Source organism: Cydia fagiglandana, chromosome 25, assembly GCF_963556715.1.
Source record: "Cydia fagiglandana chromosome 25, ilCydFagi1.1, whole genome shotgun sequence".
Taxonomy (NCBI): Eukaryota; Metazoa; Arthropoda; class Insecta; order Lepidoptera; family Tortricidae; genus Cydia; species Cydia fagiglandana.
In genome coordinates this window covers 1,177,009-1,195,827 of record NC_085956.1, presented here as the reverse complement: position 1 = coordinate 1,195,827, position 18,819 = coordinate 1,177,009, and the positions used below count along the sequence as shown (strand labels likewise).

Genomic DNA, 18,819 nt, shown 5'->3' with positions numbered 1-18,819 from the left:
AATGTTTTTTATAAAACAAAACAAACGAAAAGTAGTTTATTAAAACTAAAATTAATAAAAAATATATAATTTATTAATTAAAAAGTGATGAACAATAGTCTTGACGAGACTGCTTTCCCGGTCACCAGTAGTTTTGCTTATTCTCATCTCTCATAATCTCGTCTCTTTTGTTTAAAATAGTTTGACATCTCTGCTTAATACAGAGTTTTTTTTAAAATAAATTGTGTTTGGTTAATTTAAAATGCCATAAAACTAGCAGTAACCATATCGTCGGGTGACAAGCAAAAGTCAATAAGTATCAAAAAATTAAAGTAACAATGTTATTACACTTGTAACACGGTTTATTGTCCAATAATTTCAATTGGGCTACTTACTGACTTTTGCTTGTCACCCGGCGATATGGCACATTGCTTCTAAATCGCCGGGTGACAAGCAAAAGTAACTAACTAACACCATTGAAATTATTGGACAATAAACCGTGTTATAAGTGTAATAAAGTGCATTTGTTACTTTAATTTTTTGATAGTACATAGTGAGTTTTGCTTGTCACCCGACGAAATATACGAGAGGCACTTTTTGAGTAGAGCTATAACTATATTAACCTGTGTAAGACTGTGATTGCATATACGTTAGTGATGTGTGCTGTAACTAGCTCATGTTATGTAATTGTAATTTAATATAATTCAGTTTGTTATAATTCTGTCATGTTTTATTTACAAACCATTTTATTTGGCTATATTTATAGTCTGTCAAGCAATTTCCGTGAGTAGAACAGCTAGTACAGTCATTATATCCAAAAAACCGACCCTACCCGTGAATAATTAGTTCTTGGATTTTTTTTTCGTAGGTCCCTCGGGGGGGTCACTGGGAGTGTAAATTCAAAAAGTAGGCTTAATCAGGCTCCTGCGTATATTCGAAAAATGGTTTTTTTTCCAAAGAAACGGTTTTTCTTCAATAACTCGGCCATTTTTGATTTTACAGTAAAACCGTAAGGACAAAAACTGTAGGAAATTTGATTCTCTACAAGTTAGTCCAGTCATTATATCCAAAAAACCGACCCTTCCCATGAATAATCAGTTCTTGGATTTTTTTTTCGTACGTCCCTCGGGGGAATCACTGAGTGTAAATTCAAAAAGTAGACTGAATCAGGGTCCTGTGTATATTCGAAAAACGGTTTTTCTTGAATAACTCGGTCATTTTTGATTTTACAGTAAAACCGTGAGGACAAAAATTGTTCAGAATTTGATTCTCTACAACTTTGTTTCCCTTCATTTATGCCGTAAAGCGTGGAACATAGGAGATAATGATAATATTTTGAATTTGTCGCGTTTTTCAGGTTTAATTTCTAAAATATCGATTTTGGGGGAAAGAAGGTGGGAACCAAAATTGTTCAGAATTTGATTCTCTACAAGTTTAGTCCTCTTCATTTATGTCGTAAAGTTGAAAATAAACGAGATGTAGAAAATATTTTGAATTTGTCGCTTTTTTCAAATTTTATTTCCAAACTATCGATCCTAGAAGAAAAATTGTGAGGACCAAACTTGTATCGAATCAAATTTTCTAAAATTTTTGTCCTCACGGTTTTACTGTAAAATCAAAAATGACCGAGTTATTCAAGAAAAACCGTTTTTGGAATATACACAGGACCCTGATTCAGTCTACTTTTTGAATTTACACCCCCAGTGATTCCCCCGAGGGACGTACAAAAAAAAATCCAAGAACTGATTATTCACGGGAAGGGTCGGTTTTTTGGATATAATGACTGGACTAACTTGTAGAGAATCAAATTTCCTAAAATTTTTGTCCTTACGGTTTTACTGTAAAATCAAAAATGGCCGAGTTATTGAAGAAAAACCGTTTTTTTTGGAAAAAAAACCATTTTTGAATATACGCAGGAGCCTGAATAAGCCTACTTTTTGAATTTACACTCCTAGTGACCCCCCCGAGGGACCTACGAAAAAAAAATCCAAGAACTAATTATTCACGGGTCAAAATCTATAATGACTGTACTAAGCGGTATATTATAAAAATGGATAAGCGAAGGGTTTTTGTCCAATAGAAAATTTTAATTTCGCGCCTTTTTCTATTGACAAAGTTGTTTGACAGACTATATTTTGTCAACTAGGCTGACCTAACCTATAATATCCCTATCCTAAGTTCCAATGTCCTTTTAAAAGGACAAATTCAAAATAGAATTAAAAAAAGGTTCCAAATAAAAAACTTCAAAAATTACTTTGGACATAATAGGAGGCTATATATACTATTACTTATTCTGTGGCTATAGTGACGAATATATCTAAGGACTGGCTTTACGGGCAATAAGAATGGGGCAAGCACAGCGGTGTGACACCGCTACAACACGATTGGTTGATGAGTTCGCATCACGCACGCGATTGGTTGATTTCGCATCACGAGCGCGATTGGTCGCAACTAGTTGCGTTAGGCTGCACGATTGGCTTTAATTCATGAGTGACACCGCTGAACTAGTACCATTTTTAGTGCCCGTAAGGTCGACGTCAAAGTCGGTGCCAAGTTAGTTGAGGCTGCCCTAAACTATAATATGCCTATCCCGATGTCCTTTTAAAAGGACAAATTCAAAATGGAAGAAAAATTACAAAAATTACTTTGGAACTTAGGAGGCTATATCGACATTGACTTCAAACCCGGGCTCCGGGCCCTGTCGGCCATAACATGTTGCAGCGCCCGCCCGAACACATGGAGCGCCCGCTGTGTCCCCGCTCATGGCACTCCAGACTTTGTCACGTCAAAGTCGGTGCCAAGTTAGTTTAGGCTGACCTAACCTATAATATGCCTATCCCAATGTCCTTTTAAAAGGACAAATTCTAAATGGAAGAAAAATTACAAAAATTACTTTGGAACTTAGGAGGCTATATCGACATTGACTTCAAACCCGGGCTCCGGGCCCTGTCGGCCATAACATGTTGCAGCGCCCGCCCGAACACATGGAGCGCCCGCTGTGTCCCCGCTCATGGCACTCCAGACTTTGTCACGTCAAAGTCGGTGCCAAGTTATAGTTCGTTTTTTTTAGCATTAGAAAGAACTTCAAAGAAGGTAAGCGATCTTGGCATATCTTTTAATTGAAAAACGCTTTTTAAAAATCAATAACTATTACTTATGAAAGCAGAAGAATATAAATGATCGTATTAGATTCATAATTGTTACATATTTGCCGTAACTTATTTTTAAAATGTGTTTTTCAATTAAAAGACACATCAAGATTGTTTACCTAATTTCTAATGCTAAAAAAAACGAAGTATAGTTTAGGCTGACCTAACCTATAATATGCCTATCCCAATGTCCTTTTAAAAGGACAAATTCAAAATGGAAGAAAAACTACAAAAATTACTTTGGAACTTAGGAGGCTATAGCGACATTGACATCAGAGCCGTGCTCCAGGCCCCGTCGGCCATAACATATGTTGCAGCGCCCGCCCGAACACATGGAGCGCCCGCAGTGTCCCCGCTCTGTGGTCCTCGTCTACCACCACGTGGTTGCCCGTCTTGTGGAGACCGCGGAATATAGCTGTGTCTTTGGCGACGATGAGGAGATGGCCTGAAACAAATGGGATGTGTAATAAAATAAAATAACCCGTGAAAATCGTGAAAGAGAGACTTTTGTTTAATTTGCCTATAGACTAACCCGCTCATGGCACTCCACACGTCAAAGTCGGTGCCAAGTTAGTTTAGGCTGACCTAACCTATAATATGCCAATGTCCTTTTAAAAGGACAAATTCAAAATGGAAGAAAAACTACAAAAATTACTTTGGAACTTAGGAGGCTATAGCGACATTGACATTAGAGCCGTGCTCCAGGCCCCGTCGGCCATAACATATGTTGCAGCGCCCGCCCGAACACATGGAGCGCCCGCAGTGTCCCCGCTCTGTGGTCCTCGTCTACCACCACGTGGTAGCCCGTCTTGTGGAGGCCGCGGAATATAGCTGTGTCTTTGGCGACGATGAGGAGATGGCCTGAAACAAATAGGCTGTGTAATAAAATAAAAAAACTCGTGCGAATACTGAAAATAGGAAAAAAAACCGGGCAAGTGCGAGTCGGACTCGCGCACGAAGGGTTCCGTACCATAAAGCAAAAAAAAAACGGAAAAAAATGTAAAAAGAAAACGGTCACCCATCCAAGTACCGACCACGCCCGATGTTGCTTAACTTTGGTCAAAAATCACGTTTGCTGTATGGGAGCCCCACTTAAATCTTTATTTTATTCTGTTTTTAGTATTTGTTGTTATAGCGGCAACAGAAATACATCATCTGTGAAAATTTCAACTGTCTAGCTATCACGGTTCGTGAGATACAGCCTGGTGACAGACAGACGGACAGACGGACGGACGGACAGCGAAGTCTTAGTAATAGGGTCCCGTTTTACCCTTTGCGTACGGAACCTTAAAAAAAACCGGGCAAGTGCGAGTCGGACTCGCGCACGAAGGGTTACGTACCATAATGAAAAAAAAAACGGAGAAAAAAATGCAAAAAAAAAACGGTCACCCATCCAAGTACTGACCACGCCCGACGTTGCTTAACTTTGGTCAAAAATCACGTGTGTTGTTGCATGCAATGTTTATGTTACTTTATGTTCAGAAGCAAGCGCAGGGGCCCTAAAATAAAAACACCTTTCTTATTAAAATGATTTATTACACAACCCATACACAGAGCTTTGTGTTAGTCATCCAAAAGGCCAGGTCATCTGCCGCCCGCCCAGCACCTGCACGCAGAAGCAGGGCTCCGCCCCAGCGTCGCCCTCGTTTATTACCACACGGAAACCGTCCGATAAACGCTTGTCCCGAGCCACGCGCCGAGCGACTAGGAGGAGGTGGCCTGAACACACATTAGGTGACATAGGTAGTAATAAGTTGCGTTCTCGCGCGTGATTCTATTCCATACTTGAAGTCGCGCGATGTAGGAGGCGCGCGCGAGAACGTTTAATCGTTAACCAGGCTGACATTTCAATAAAACCGGGCAAGTGCGAGTCGGACTCGCGCACGAAGGGTTCCGTACCATAAAGCAAAAAAAAAACGGAAAAAAATGCAAAAAGAAAACGGTCACCCATCCAAGTACTGACCACGCCCGACGTTGCTTAACTTTGGTCAAAAATCACGTTTGTTGTATGGGAGCCCCATTTAGATCTTTATTTTATTCTGTTTTTAGTATTTGTTGTTATAGCGGCAACAGAAATACATCATTTGTGAAAATTTCAACTGCTATCACGGTTCGTGAGATACAGCCTGGTGGCAGACAGACGGACAGACGGACGGACGGACAGCGAAGTCTTAGTAATAGGGTCCCGTTTTACCCTTTGGGTACGGAACCCTAAAAATGACGATCGAATGTCAGTCTTACTCATCGAAAATAGAACACATGTTTAAAGTGCCGTATGTGGGAAATATATACTGGTAAAGGGTTAATAACCATTAACGTGCTACATTTAGTCGCTAAAATAAAACGATTTTCTCGCAGGTATTTACATGGTTGGGTCTCTCTAAGAGCGAAAAATTCACAACTCGAGGAATGATTAAACTACGTTTCGCGATCTCGCCAAAAGCCCGCGATAAGAAAGAGGTTGATCGTGGTCACCGGGCAAACAGCTCCGATCCACGGAGAGACTACACACATAGTGCCGTACTTTCAGTCAAAAATCCGAGGGTGATTGAACCAGCGTAAGGTGTATTCGGGTAATACCGAATGTCGGATAATTCCGAAATTCAGATGAAAATCACCCTTACTTCCATCATAATAAAAGTCTCTTTTCGGAACTATCCGACAGTTTTCGACATTCGGAATTACCCGAGTAAACCTATGAACGTTTGGTACTAAAACTGATGTATTTTTTAGGGTTCCGTACCCAAAGGGTAAAACGGGACCCTATTACTAAGACTTCGCCGTCCGTCCGTCCGTCCGTCTGTCACCAGGCTGTATCTCACGAACCGTGATAGCTAGACAGTTGAAATTTTCACAGATGATGTATTTCTGTTGCCGCTATAACAACAAATACTAAAAACAGAATAAAATAAAGATTGAAATGGGGCTCCCATACAACCTACGTGATTTTTGACCAAAGTTAAGCAACGTCGGGCGTGGTCAGTACTTGGATGGGTGACCGTTTTTTTTTGCATTTTTTCCGGTTTTTTTTTGCATTATGGTACGGAACCCTTGGTGCGCGAGTCCGACTCGCACTTGCCCGGTTTTTTTCTCTATAGTAAAACATACCAAGAATCTTCTCGTCTTCGTCTGTGGCGTGGCATAGTCTCGGAATATGTTTCTTCGGCGCCACCACGAAGTGGACAGGGGCTTGCGGATTGTATAGTTCGTCGAACACATAACACTGAAAAATACATTAAGTTTTTAAGTTTAGTCATTTATACTTGGTCAAGCAGATCTTGTCAGTAGAAAAAGGCGGCAAATTTGAAAAATGTAGGCGCGAAGGGATGTCGTCCCGTAGAAAATTTGAAATTCGCGCCTTTTTTTACTGACTAGATTTGCTTGACCAGCATAATTACGATAGATTTGAAATTACGTGTTTTTTGAATAAATTATGTTTTGTTTAATTCTGATTTTTTAAATGTTTACAATAAAACTAATGGTAAAAAATATTTAAATATATTTTTATGAATTAATAATAGGCTTGGGGACTCGGAGTAATTAACAAGGGAGACGCCATGTCTAAAATTTTCGGTACAAAATAGTCTGCCGTTTTTTGCGGGGGAGGGGCACATCAAATGTATAGGTACGTCATGTCAGATAAACGTCAGTCCATACATATGGTTGACCATTGGCCGCCTATTTTAGACAGAGGGGAATGCCTGTTAATGGCGGCTCCATTGTTAACTTGGGGATCCTATCTCATCGCATAATAATTGATTGTCATAATGTAATGTTACGCATAAATCTCTTTTCGCATATTTTTTCTCCAGCTGAAACAGAAAGTCTTTTCGAAAATATTTTGCATAGGTTGTGTAGAATAGGGTAGGTTAGGCTAGGTTTGTGTTATAATTTTTCAGAAATGTTAATATTTCTAGCACAAAAGCACAATAACAATTATGCGAATTGAGTTTTATGCGTAACATTACATTAGGACAGTCAATTATTATGCGACCCAATATGGACTGGACCCATAGGCTTGCATGGGAATGGAAACTTGGGTTTAATCTTTGGAGTATTGACCATCATTAACTAGAGCTTCTTAAATCTACCTTGTTTGCGGACACTTTCTGCTGTGATGGACTGGGAAATAATATATCCCTGTCTCTGTCCCTCTCAATAGAAAGGTTGATGGAATACCTAACTCATTTAATTATACCCTTCACCAAAAATGTCACGCACACGCCAACCGCCAGTGAACCGCCTAGTATAATATAGACCTAATTACTGATGCACAATTAGGATAGGTACATAGTAAGGAAGGATATAAGTACATACCAAATCGTCCTCGTAAATGTAATCTTCGGGCTTAAGACCAAAAGAGTTTCTGTTGGAATCAGGTTTGCTTTCTATTGCGGCCATTATTTAAAAATAAGTTATTCTGATAATTTATCTCCTGAATATTCATTGAAACTGTCAGATTCTTGTAGAATACTTGTTTTGGCTCTGATTAAACATGGATTTATCATGTCATCGCGAATATTGATAATGATAAGACCTGATAAAACTTTATCAATCCATTGTTTGCAATTTTAATTCGTTTTAATCATAGGTTTTCATGAAGTGCATTTAAGTTGATAAAACAGTTAGGTACTCAAGCTGTTTATTGTTTGTTTAATTTTCCCTGAATAGTTTTAAAGTTTTTAACATGAAAAACGTCGTGTAAAATTACATATAAACTTTTTTAAGTTTTAATATCGTTTCAAATTGCGAAGAATGGAACGTAATGCGCCTAGCTGTCAAGTGCATGTCAAGTGTTAACAAAATAAAAAAAAAAGTAAAGAAAGAAATATGCCTGGTGGAGAAGTCGAACTCGCGCAATCTGCTGCCCCTGGTGGCGATACCATCTTTGGAAAGATTCTCAGGAAGGAGATTCCAGCTAAATTCGTCTACGAAGATGATCAGGTATTTATTTTGTTAATTAGCTTACTTATTTTTTTATTCCTGCTGAGTTATTTTCACATCCGTTCACCGGTACTTGACATTTCGGTCAGCTGTTTATCTTAAACCTTTGAGTTGTACTGTATTATCTTGTCTCAATATTACCTGAACTGAACATCAATCAATAATGTAACTTCTAAGAAAAATCATGAAATTAAAATATGATCAAATAGAAAAATTGTCCTTAATTTGAAGGTTAGTTCAGTATTGCCAGGTTTTAAACTTTTCCTTGAATCCGTAGAAATTACATATTTGTATTTTTATTATTTTTAGTGCGTAGCTTTCCACGACGTGGCTCCGCAAGCTCCTACGCACATCCTGGTGATCCCGCGTAAGCCCATCTCTCAGCTTTCCAAGGCCGAAGATTCTGATGAGCAGTTACTTGGTAAATAATATGTTTTTTTAGCTACCATATTTCATATATTAATTATTTTATATGTACTATAGCCTGTGCCACAACTCGCTGGCCATAGTCTTAGACTGGAGCTAGCTGAACTGAGACCTTCAAGTATTGGAAGTTAATTAGGTTAGCTTGTTTTTAAAGGTAGTTGTAACTAGCTTATTTCCCCAGGACATCTGCTGATCGTGGCGCGCAAGGTGGCTGCTCTGCAGGGTCTGGACGAGTCTGGCTTCCGTTTGGTCATCAACGACGGCAAGAACGGCGCCCAGAGCGTCTACCATCTCCATATTCACATCCTCGGCGGCCGCCAGCTCAAGTGGCCCCCGGGCTAATATGTTATAATAAATTATATGTTTACGTGAAGATCTTTTTTATTTTTCCAAATTGTAAATAACATTTGTCGCTCTAAGATTTGATGGTACTTTATTAATTCTATAAAGTCCACACAAAAAAAATACACAAATTAAGTGCTTTGCTAGGGAAGTTAAAAGTCTAAGAAATTCAATTTTGTTTAATGGGTTGAATAACATTTGTTCGAGAATTTTGAGACAGCGTATGCTACTTCAAATTTGTATATTTTAAGAATAGTTGAAATCCCATTGAAATGAAGTGCACATGGACGAGGTTAATCAAATGCTATAGTTGGTCAAGCAGATCTTGTCAGTAGAAAAAGGCGGCAAATTTGAAAAATGTAGGCGCGAAAGGATATCGTGTCGTAGAAATTTGGTTTTCGCGCCTTTTTCTACTGACAAGATTTGCTTGACCAGCTATAGTAAAAAAAAAGATTTTTTAGTATAATGCGCTGGCAACATTTTTACATAAATTTTGCCGCGTGAAACGAAACGCAAACTCTTGCTTCCCCCGCCGCCGCACGCCGCACCACTTGTGAAGTTCCGGTTGTTTGCAATCCATAAATTCCATAATTCGTTGTTTATTTACATATTGACTACATCTTATAAGTAAGAAAACGTTAACAATGGGTGATAATCACTTAATAACGTCCATCTTTACGGAGTTTCAAAAAACTCTTGACGAGGAGCAAGAATTGCGAGAGGTAAGATCGAAATCGAATTCTTAGATGTAAAAACTTATTTTTTTCAATAAAACTACTATTTTTGACTGTTAAAAGCTGTACAACATATCTTTTTAAGTTTAAATTTACTGTGTTTCTATTTATTGATGGTGCATTTCATGATTTTAATGTGTTTTCGCAATAATTTTAGGTTATCCGCACAGTATGTAAGGAGGTAGACCAAATCTCGCGCGAGGCGGTCACAATACTGCAGGTCATTCACCACAGTGAGGAAGGAAGTAAGTTTATTCTATAAATTTAATTTTGGTCCACCCTCTGCTTTACAAAATACCGTTTCTACAAGAAACTTAGGAAATGTTTTTGTATAAATTCTACACAAACACCTTGACATATAGAGAGCCATGTGGTGATTTTCAAACTGAACTGTACATGTCCTAATTCCAGCTGCCCCGGCGTGCCAGCGCGCTAGAGAGCTGTTTGAGAAGGCCCGCGCCGGCTACGGCAAGCTGCGGGAGACGGTGCCGCCTACAGATTACTACAAGTTAGTAGCTCTATTTTCATTAGTTATCTCAGATTAGATTCCTAAGGATACTGTTTACAGAATTGTATCAATTTCCTCACGCACAATACGGTGTGTAGACGCGCCTCGCGCGCGCCGCCTCAGCCGAGGCACTTGTACACTGGCCGTTTTGTGCCAAGCAAACTGCCCCGCGTGTATGCTCGCCCTGAGTGGACCCGGCTAATGACAAAAAACTGATATGGGTGTATTCCCATTTGTCCCTGCCAGGCATGGATGGGGATAGGTGCATATATATAAATTCCTTTTTGTCCCTGCCTCATGTATGGCAGTGGTCAGGTCAGGTGGGGAAAAAAGAGTCACAAATCTTCTCGGTTAGAACTAATAGTTGTTTTCCTCTTTGACTTTCATAAGCACATTGTAGCACAAGCACCCAAATCTTTTAAGAAGAGACCTGCTTGAAATACTCGGGCAGTGGATGATTTTTCTTTTCCATTCTTCCTCGCAGTCCTTTTGATGTCGTCCCAACGCATATGGGGTCTACTTTGAAGACTTCTCCCCCCCATGGTTGCCATTCGCATGTACAATTTACTTAAAATATCATTTATTTTATGATTAATTACGCAGATACCACGATCACTGGCGCTTCATGACACAACGATACTGCTTCCTCATATCACTGACCATATGGCTGGAGAAAGGAATCCTGGCCACCCACGAGACAGTGGCTGACGTACTCGGCAGTAAGTACACCTTGTTACAATGATATTAGGTTCACCGTGGACTGGTTTATGACCCAATGCTGCTTCCACATATCACTGACCATATGGCTGGAGGAAGGCATCCCGGCCACACACGAGACAGTGGCTGACGTACTCGGCAGTAAGTACCCCAAGGAAATTTTATTGAAAAGCTGTTTTATTGAGAGACAAGAATGGTGGAGACCTTTCATCATCATTATCTCAGCCATAAGACGTCCACTGCTAAACATAGGCCTCCCCCTTGGACATCCATACGTGCCGGTTGGAAGCGACCAGCATCCAGCGTCTTCCGGCGACCTTAACAAGATCGTCTGTCCATCTTGTGGGTGGACGTCCTATGCTGCGCATGCTAGTCCGTGGTCTCCACTCGAGCACTTTTCGACCCCATCAGCCATCTTCTCTGCGTGCTATGTGGCCTGCCCATTGCCACTTCACTTTGCTAATCCGGTGGGCTATGTCAGTGACTTTAGTTCGTCTACGGATCTCCTCATTTTTGATTCGATCGTAAAATGTAGTCAATCAGGACAATAAATGCGGGCTTCGTTAGGTAACATATTATTGCTGGTGACCTTAAGACATGATGTCTACCGAAAATAGGCCAAAATAGACTTTTGGGCCGCGAGTCTGACTTGCATCTTTATATACAAGTTATGTCAATTATGGTAAAATTTCATATTTTGCGTTTGTATTTTTCAGTCAGTGCAGTGGAGGAGAAAGAAGGCTTTCACCTGGATGTGGAAGATTACCTGGTTGGTCTACTGCAGATGTGCACTGAATTAGTGAGTTATATTTTTTTAACCTTTTAACCCACGTGGCGCGTCATCGTGGACTTTGTCAGAATACACAAAGGATATTGGGCTGTAGCGTAACGTCTTTCAACTGATAAATTGGTTTACCAGACTATACTATTGGACCTGTAAACAAAATGTCACGAGAATTGGGTGAAAATGCGACCTGTAGAGAAAAACAGCTGGGGAGACATACAAAAACATTTTTCCCCAAGCTAGGGACGCTTCACTCGCTTGTTTGGCTGGATACCGGATATTCGGCCTGACTAGGACTCATTTCTAGGTTCGAAATGAGTGCGCGTGCAAGTCAGTGGTATGGTTAAATTGTTTTAAAATAATAAACAAGTACGATTATGTCCGTGTCTGTTTCTTAAATCCAATTTGTTTACTCCGAAATTAAGCAATGTTACTATCCGGTATCCGGCTGGATATTAAAATCATGGCCGGATAGGCCGGATACCGGATAGTAACCGAATATCGGGTGCATCTCTAGTTTTTATATGTTTTCGAGCTTGGCTCGGTCTCTCAGATATTGTTTGATTATATTCGCAGTCGCGGCTGGCGGTGAACGCGGTGACGCGCGGCGACTACGCGCGGCCGCTGCAGATATCCAAGTTTGTGATGGAGCTCAACGCCGGCTTTAGGTAATTACCGGTTTTCTTTACCGGTCTCAATTAGGGTTGCCAACCGTACTATATTATACATGGTGTGTCTGACCATGGGGCTTTAAATCCAGGGCTTGATTTTACTCGCTAAACTGAGCTACTTTTACCATGGGACCAACCCAAAAATCGGGGAGAATTTTTTGGCTTTTCCATAGAAAACGTCGACATCTGATCAGCCAAAATGTATGAAAAAGTAAAAAAAAAATTCCGGATTTCAGGGTTGGTGCCATAATAAAAGTAGCTCATTTTAGCAAGTAGAATCGAGCATTGGAAAGCCAGAAAGGTCAGACACACCCTGTATAGTATGTACTATATTTTGGCTCTCTGTACTATATACTGTACTTCTGTACTTTTGGAAAAATATATAGTACGCTAAAATACTATATTTCCGATTAAACGTATATTACACTCATATTTACTATTTTATCTAAAAGTACTATATTTTTTTGAAATGTACTACATTTTTGATGCCTTATTCTGGAAAATACTATATTCCACCAAAAAAAAAGTTGGCAAGCCTAGTCTCAATAGAACAGCTGGCCTAGCCAAGGTTACAATCGCTATCGCATCGACAACGAAAAGCTTTATGTCTCTCTATCACTCTTCCATATTAGTGCGACAGACAGCGTAAGCGATTGACATCTTGACTACGTGGCCACTTCTTTAACCGGTAACCGCAAACGGAGACTAAATCCTTTTCGTTCCCGGGTGAATGAACGAAACCGGTTTGAAAAATAAAACGGTCACCGAGTCCTGATCGCCGCCCTGGCGGGTACCGAATTTATTATTCTTTGGCAGTCAAATAGAACAGAGGGCCTACCGCGAACCACGTTCAAAGTGTTGCCTCCCTGTCAACATTACATACGAATTTACATGTGTGACAGAGAGGCAACACGTCGAACTTTGTTCGCGGTAGACCCTCTGTTTCTGTCTGGTTCGAATCATGAATTTGATGTACACACTAGTGTCCGACCGAAACATGTTTTTTTGCCGAAACCGAAACCGAAACCGAATGTTCGGCTTTGGCTCTAGTTTCGGCCGAAACCGAAACCGAAACTTATGTAGACTTGTTAAAATCGTTGAAAAAATTTCATAAAACCCCTTTTATACACATATTATGGGGCTGTCAACACCCAATATCCTTGAAATTGATGTTACTTAAGCAGTTTTTTAAGAAAATTACTAGAGTTAGATAATTCTGCAAAGATTTTGATAACACACGCAGTGCAAGTGTTATGTTAAACGTCAAAACTTCCATGAAATTATGACGTATAAATAACATTTGCACTAGTTGCACTGCGTGTTTTATCAAAATCATTGCAAAATTTTCTTGGTCTAACTCTATTCATTCACCAGTCAAGTTAACATGTAGATACAGGGTGAACCAAAAAACCAACCAAAAACGCGAGCGCGAAATTTTTTATTGACAATATCGCAACGCCGGGTACCAATCTTCACCTGGGCCTAAAAGTCCGAAGTGCCCAAGCGAGGCGAACTTTCATGCGAAGTCAAAGCCGTGCTTCAGGCTCCAGGATAAGTAGTTGAGCACAGACTCCAACCAATGTCCATTGTATTAAAAAGCGAGACCGCAGGCCGAGCATGGCGCAGCGAGGCCAAAGGCTAAGCTGAAGTAGAGGACATGTGGAACACAAACCAATAGTAAATTGAGGTAAAATCACTCATTCACTCCGAAACAAAAAGACAGTGTGCGCGTTATAGGTATTGACAGCATCTTAAGACTGCGTCGACTGTCCAGTGGCGCCCTCATTAGTGAAATTGTGTTTTATAATAAACCAATTTTAATTTCTGTACCTATACATGAATCATTATAATATGTAGGTACATATTAATATTGTTGTCCTACTTATTCCCCAACTTTTGGTCTTCCGAAGTACCATTTCGTAAGTTTCGGCCCGGCCGAAAGGTTCGGCCGGTTTTTGGCCGAAACCGAAACTACAGCCGAAACATGATTTTTTGGCCGAAACTGGCCGAAACCGAAACCGAAACCGAACCTTCGGTCGGACACTAGTACACACCTACAATCAATTAATTTTTGCTCTAAGCTAAAGTTTTTTTTGCAGACTTCTGAACCTAAAGAACGACCATCTCCGCAAGCGGTTCGACGCCCTCAAATACGACGTGAAGAAGATCGAGGAGGTCGTATATGACCTCAGCATCAGGGGTCTGCTGCCGCGCCCGGACCCTGTCGCTGTTTAAACAAAGAATACAAAAGCTGCCTCTCCTGTCACTAAAATTCGCTTTTACAACCTTACACGCGTGTTAAGGCGGAAACCAAGGCTCAGAAACCGGTTTAATTTCCAAACCGATATCATGTACTTGACGCAAAACTTTTTCATTTCGTTTCCGTTCGTAAAACCGTTATTTAGAAACCGGTTTTTAGAACATTTCCATAAAGTTCTTGTCATATTAACCGGTTTAGAACAATAAAAACGGGTATCTTCCTATGCCGGTGTCCTTGTTTACGCGGCACACCACCGAGCCGGCCGGCCGCCTGTCGAATAAACCGGTTTATTTAGTTTACAACTGAGTAAAACCGAAATAAATCGGTACTTACCGCCATTTCTAATACCGGTTCAAAGCCTTGTGAAACACACCATATGCCACTTTAACCCTTTCGCCACACCGATCGTGGGTGACGCGTATTTTAATATAATTTAAAAATTGAAGCATTTTCATAAGCATGTTTTTCTTAAGAATAAATTAATGTGATCAATATAATTGTAGAATAATAATTAGTTAGATTTTTGTTTGTATCTACGATTTGTTCGAGAAAGAATATGTGTAGAGTTAAGCCACGAAAAGTCTGCAGCGATTTTGATAGCCCTCGCAGTGCCAGTGTTATTTATATGTCATAATTTCATAGAAGTTTGACGTTAAAAATAATACTTGCACTGCGTGGGCTATCAAATCCGCAGCAGAATTTTCTTGGTCTGACTCTAAAGCGTTTTTTGCTTACCAGTGCCCCTAGTGTAAATTGTGTATGGGATTTTGAGATTCCAAAACATCCCGCTTGGCGCGCTGGTGCGCTATCGAATGACATTTACGCTATACTGCAAAACGTAATTCAAGACCAAAAAAAGTAAGACAATGTTGCCACTGCAATAATTCGTTTGTAAAATAGTAAATTCGTTTTGTTAAATAATCACGCTAAGATAATTTATTAAGATATTTTACTCCTACGATTTAAAAAAAGTACTTTTATTTACTTATTTTTACATAAATACAAGACGCGCTAGTAAGATAAAAAAGTGGCAACATTTCTTACTTTTTTTTGTCTTGAAATACGTTTTGCAGTTTAGGGGTTTTGTACAAGTTTAAAATAAGAATACTTAGCTACATGTTTGATAATTTAATAGTCAAAATAAAGTAATCATCAAAACTAGAGATGCCCCGAACAGTGCTTTTGGCCGAATACCGAATATTCGGCCCCTATCTCGACCGAATACCGAAATGGCAAGTGGAAACCCGTGGTCTCTGCTTACCCCCCCGGGAAATAGGCGTGATTATATGTATGTATGTATCTCGGCCGAAGCGCCCATTTTGACTAGTGTTAATTATGAAAACAGTTTCGCAACAAAGCACAGTGTTTGCTAAGATTTAACGTTTGTTGATCACGGTCAGAACATTCAGAACTAGTGAATGTAATTAGATTTGGTCAAATCAGACCCATGATAAAATAATACAATTTAATTTGTAATCAACAAATGCTCAAAATAAGGGTTTCTGTATTTAAAAACTTTCCAAAATTGTATTATAAATATTAGATAAAACGGTTTGCGATTAATTTTATCGTGTAATTGTAATTTTTCTTTTTTGGAAGGTGAAAATATTCGGTATTCGGCTGAATAGTAAGCAACGTTCGGCCGAATACCGAATATTCGTCAAAGTGGCCGAATAGTTGCCGAATATTCGTGGCATTTCTAATCAAAACAATTACCACCTACTATTATACCACAAACCTACTATTATATTCAATTATCCTGCTTTGGTTCAAAAATATGGGTGCATATAACTTACTCATAAATATGTCCCATTGTTCTTAACCTTTTGAACGCTAAACGGCGCATCCATTTGCCGTGCCACTGAAGCCACAGGGGTCAATAAATAATGCCAACCTAAAAGTGGGGTGTTTGTCATTAGATTTTCATCAAAAAACGATCGACGTCAAATGCCGTCTTTGGCGTCGTTGTCACAATTTTGCGTTGACGCCAATTGCCGTCTGTGGCGTTGAAAAGGTTAATTAGCTGACAAGTTATGCGTACGCACGAAGTGCAGCCGCCGCGAGCACCCGAGCCTGAAGAAGGACCCCCGACGCGCCCGAAACTTGTATAAAAATTCAAGTGAGTGAAACCGTTGTCGTCTAAACAGTTTAAAATATGTATCACTATGGGACATATTTTTGAGTATCATGTGTGCACCCATACATTACACTTAACTGTACAGTTGCCATCAGGTATATCGGAGCGGCCAAGGTGATCACAAATATCTGAACACGCCTCTAGTGTCGTGGCGCTAGAATGCGTGTTCAGATATTTTTGTGCATCTCGGCCGCTCCGATATATCTGGCGACTGTACATACCAGTTTTGTGCTAAAATCGAACTTTTTTTTTAGTAATATTAACCTCGTAGGACCCGAGTCAATTTTTGCGCTTTTTATTTTTAAATATTATAGGACATTTTTAATTTGTACTTTGTACAAGTACGCGGGGACTTACGAGGATAAAACAAAGTTTAGGTACGAGATCTGACGGAGACTGATCGAGAACATTTGTTGTTTGTTTAATTTATGTTTATAACGAATAAACAATAAGATTTTATTATTATTTAATTTATTTGTCAGCCTGTTGTCTACCACTTTACGAACAACTTTTTTAAGTTCTTTTTTTTTCGATGAAGGAAAAAGTGAGGAAACCTGGGCCCAGTTTTATAAAGTTACAAGTTACAAGTTTACAGGCGTTTACTGGCAACACTTGCTCCGTTTTTTACAATTTGCGTTTTATAAAAGTACTGTTACAATTTTACAGGTTACAGGTACAAGTGCCTGTAGCTCTACCATAGACGAAAATACGGGAGTTTTATAGTTTTAAACTCATAATCGAACAGGCGTTTTATAAAAAAATTGTAAATTACAAGTGTAGATTGGTACACTTGTAACAAAAACTTACATACGTCTTGAGTCCTGTAACAGCACAACAGCAGTTACTTGTAGACTCGTTTTCTGAGAGATTTTAAACTTTACTCTTTATTGTTAAGCACCAACGCCAACGATTGTGCCAGGGCATGCATACTTTTCCATGCACTGACCTTATCAGTTTTTGTTAATGTATCTGAAATATATAGTAAATAGGAAATAAAGTGACAATATGTTTGATATTGATTTTATTGACGCGTCGTTTTATTTTATCTACTAGGAAATGGAAAGGGATTATTGCCGATATTTGTCATTGATTTATTAGCATTCGTCTCTTTATATAAGTATAGTGCATTCACATTATGGTAAAGTGTACTATTCATAATTTTCGATACACACCGTATTTATCTTTGAGCCGCTACCGAAACGATACATTTTAATGTAAGAATGTGAAAGAGTACCTACTTATTTACATGTTATTTACTTATTACGTAAATATTTCATTAAATCTAACTTAATCTGAATCTGAAAACGGCCCAAAAAGTATATCCTTGGCATGGAACGCCGCTCTCAACCACTCGATTTTTCCTTCGTTTCTGGCCATTTTTCCAGTAATTAATATTTTACAGCAAACAAAAACACATAATTTAGTAGAGAACCGAGTATCTATGACACACGTTTTTTTTAAAATAGTGATGTCCTTCACACCTGTAGATTTCACATGTAATCGAGATTGACCGTGGTTCTTTACAACTGTAATTATTTATGTGTATTTATAAAACACCTGTAGCCGTTCACAGTGCATTACAGGTGCCTGTAGCCTGTACTCTTGTAACTTTATAAAACTGGGCCCAGGTGGTGCGTGCTCCAGGTGTAAATCCAGGTCTTACGTGGTGTCCGGGGGGGGGGGGGTCCCCAAATAGTTTTAAGTCATAATAATATTATGCCCGAATTTTCGTTAGTCATAATTGGTTTCTCTCAGAAACGTGTCACTTTTTAGGATTGCCATAAAACAAACAACCTTACGAAAATCCTGAAAAGTAACCGGTTTCAGTTTTATGACCTAACGATAGTATGAATTAAACATTGCATTGATATCTAGAGACTGCTGGCTTTACGGGCAATAATAATGAGGCATGACAGGGGCCAGTACAACAGTGTGATACCGCTACAACCTGATTGGTTGATGAGTTCGCATCACGCGCGCGATTGGTTGACGAGTTCCCATTATGCGCGCTATTGGTCGCAACTGGTTGCGTTCGACTGCACGATTGGCTGGAATTCGTGAGTAACACCACTGAACTAAACATTTTTAGTGCCCCAAGCCCGTCCTAAGATATTATACGTCAATGGACTTAAAACTTTATGGGAAACAAAGGGGTGGCAGGTCAGGTC

General features: G+C 39.5%; 3 protein-coding genes across 3 annotated transcripts; 2 read left to right on the top strand and 1 right to left on the bottom strand.

Annotated features, from left to right (window-relative positions):
- Nucleotides 1-3,816: 3,816 nt before the first annotated feature.
- On the bottom strand, nucleotides 3,817-7,592 carry LOC134677113 (adenosine 5'-monophosphoramidase HINT2-like). The gene is made up of 3 exons (XM_063535570.1): nucleotides 7,446-7,592; nucleotides 6,237-6,351; nucleotides 3,817-3,989 (listed from the first exon to the last, which is right to left on the bottom strand). Exons 1-3 carry the CDS (start codon nucleotides 7,527-7,529, stop codon nucleotides 3,817-3,819), a joined length of 372 nt encoding a protein of 123 aa, XP_063391640.1. The 5' UTR covers nucleotides 7,530-7,592.
- Nucleotides 7,593-7,928: 336 nt separating this feature from the next.
- On the top strand, nucleotides 7,929-8,860 carry LOC134676873 (adenosine 5'-monophosphoramidase HINT1). Its single transcript, XM_063535256.1, has 3 exons — nucleotides 7,929-8,072; nucleotides 8,382-8,493; nucleotides 8,680-8,860. Exons 1-3 carry the CDS (start codon nucleotides 7,959-7,961, stop codon nucleotides 8,838-8,840), a joined length of 387 nt encoding a protein of 128 aa, XP_063391326.1. The 5' UTR covers nucleotides 7,929-7,958; the 3' UTR covers nucleotides 8,841-8,860.
- A 563-nt stretch (nucleotides 8,861-9,423) lies between these two features.
- Nucleotides 9,424-16,994, top strand: LOC134677088 (translin). Its single transcript, XM_063535537.1, has 7 exons — nucleotides 9,424-9,562; nucleotides 9,732-9,819; nucleotides 9,986-10,082; nucleotides 10,686-10,801; nucleotides 11,516-11,598; nucleotides 12,160-12,251; nucleotides 14,354-16,994. The coding sequence occupies exons 1-7, from the start codon at nucleotides 9,485-9,487 to the stop codon at nucleotides 14,487-14,489; spliced, it is 690 nt and encodes a 229-aa protein (XP_063391607.1). The 5' UTR covers nucleotides 9,424-9,484; the 3' UTR covers nucleotides 14,490-16,994.
- Nucleotides 16,995-18,819: the final 1,825 nt, after the last annotated feature.